Here is a 1709-nt window from a genome sequence, read left to right on the forward strand (position 1 = left end):
CCAGGAAATCTCCAGACCCTCCTACAGTCATGCTGGACCTGAGTTTAATTTGCTCGTGACAAATTCCTTCATTTCTCACCATTTCAGTCATGGCATCAATGGAGGAGGAAGAGATCACTGTCTCTTGGCAAAAAAACAAAAGAAAAGGCCAGATCAGGGATGAAGAAGGAGAATTTAATTCATTGGTGTCGCATACAAAACAGTCCGTCGCAGGGCAGTTTATTGTGCGACACCGCGTACGCGGTCGTAAAAATTGAGCTTTGCACGTACATGCCCTGGGGGGTACGCTCGTACCTCTGCGTATGGACGTACGCAGAAGTATACTGGGGGCTTGAGCGTGGCCGAGAGGAGGCAGAGAGCTGAGCTCATGACATCCTGTGCTCTTTTAGAGCGTTTAGAAACATTGTTTAGAATATTGCAAGATTGTATATATATAATTATATATATATACTGTATATAGACACAAAAATAAACTACTACTTACTACTTGTACTGTTGTTCTTACTTTGCAGTTTTTCACTTATTGTGGGGCTTCAGGGTACGGATACCCCACAATAAACAAGGAACTACAGTATAAATAAATAAATCAACAGGCCTGCAGCTCAGCAGTTAAATGTGCAGTTTTATTTTTTCTCCAGCTTCATTTCAAACCTTTTTCTGTGACATTTTTGCTAAAAGAAGCCTCAAGTTTACAGATTAGAGGAGCACTGAACAAAGGAAGATCACTCAGTTGTCCCGCTTCTTTTGTACTTCCGTTATGGTTCTATGGAAACATGAGGCTTCAAGGCTCAGCCCCTAGCGGCTCAGCCAATCACAGACGGGTTACAGCACAGTAGTATTAGCTTGGAGTGTAGATAAAAACAGTCTGTTCCTCTTCACATGAACATTCTTGTTGGAAACTCCGACTCGCAGCATGCCTGAACCCGCCAAGTCTGCGCCCAAGAAGGGCTCCAAGAAAGCTGTCACTAAGACTGCCGGTAAAGGAGGCAAGAAGAGGAGAAAGACCAGGAAGGAGAGCTATGCCATCTATGTCTACAAGGTCCTCAAGCAGGTCCACCCTGACACCGGCATCTCCTCCAAGGCCATGAGCATCATGAACTCTTTCGTCAACGACATCTTCGAGCGCATCGCCTCCGAGGCCTCCCGTCTGGCTCACTACAACAAGCGCTCCACCATCACCTCCAGGGAGATCCAGACCGCTGTGCGCCTCCTGCTGCCTGGGGAGCTGGCCAAGCACGCTGTGTCTGAGGGCACCAAGGCTGTCACCAAGTACACCAGCTCCAAGTAAACCAGCTGCAGACAAACTAACAACAAAGGCTCTTTTAAGAGCCACACATGTGCCTCGAGAGCTGAAGCTGCTCAACTCATTTAAACATCGTACCTTATGACTGATGGAGTCATGTTTAACAAAAGTCTAAAACTACAATAAAACAGGCAACAGTGTTAACCACTGAGCTGCCAAATCACTTCTCTTTGTACTCAACATTTTACAGAACCCTCACCCGACACAAATATTATGATATTTTTAAATCTGGCATCAGCTGACCTTTAGTGAGCATGTTTACATCAGTTCTCTGTTGTGCAGCTTGTGTCTTGTATGTTGTGTGCCATGTGTATTAAGCAGTGTTACTGCCTGTGAGGTATTTGTACTGATTCATCCTACTGGCTCTGTTGTATTCTACCATGTTGTTTACTTGATTTCTGTTGGA

The 1709-nt window shown here is 45.2% G+C and overlaps 1 protein-coding gene across 1 annotated transcript; it reads left to right on the plus strand.

The window, feature by feature from the left end:
* The first annotated feature begins 887 nt into the window (after positions 1 to 887).
* LOC119429693 (histone H2B 1/2) lies at positions 888 to 1334 on the plus strand. Its single transcript, XM_037697271.1, has one exon. The coding sequence runs from the start codon at positions 914 to 916 to the stop codon at positions 1286 to 1288; it is 375 nt and encodes a 124-aa protein (XP_037553199.1). The 5' UTR covers positions 888 to 913; the 3' UTR covers positions 1289 to 1334.
* Positions 1335 to 1709: the final 375 nt, after the last annotated feature.

Source organism: Nematolebias whitei, unplaced genomic scaffold (assembly GCF_014905685.2).
Source record: "Nematolebias whitei isolate Nwh7 unplaced genomic scaffold, NemWhi1 Nwh_scaf_5739, whole genome shotgun sequence".
NCBI lineage: Eukaryota > Metazoa > Chordata > Actinopteri > Cyprinodontiformes > Rivulidae > Nematolebias > Nematolebias whitei.

What these genes read in the sequence shown, in the direction of transcription:
- LOC119429693 (XM_037697271.1), top strand. Translation starts at nt 914, where the DNA reads ATGCCTGAACCCGCCAAGTCTGCGCCCAAGAAGGGCTCCAAGAAAGCT.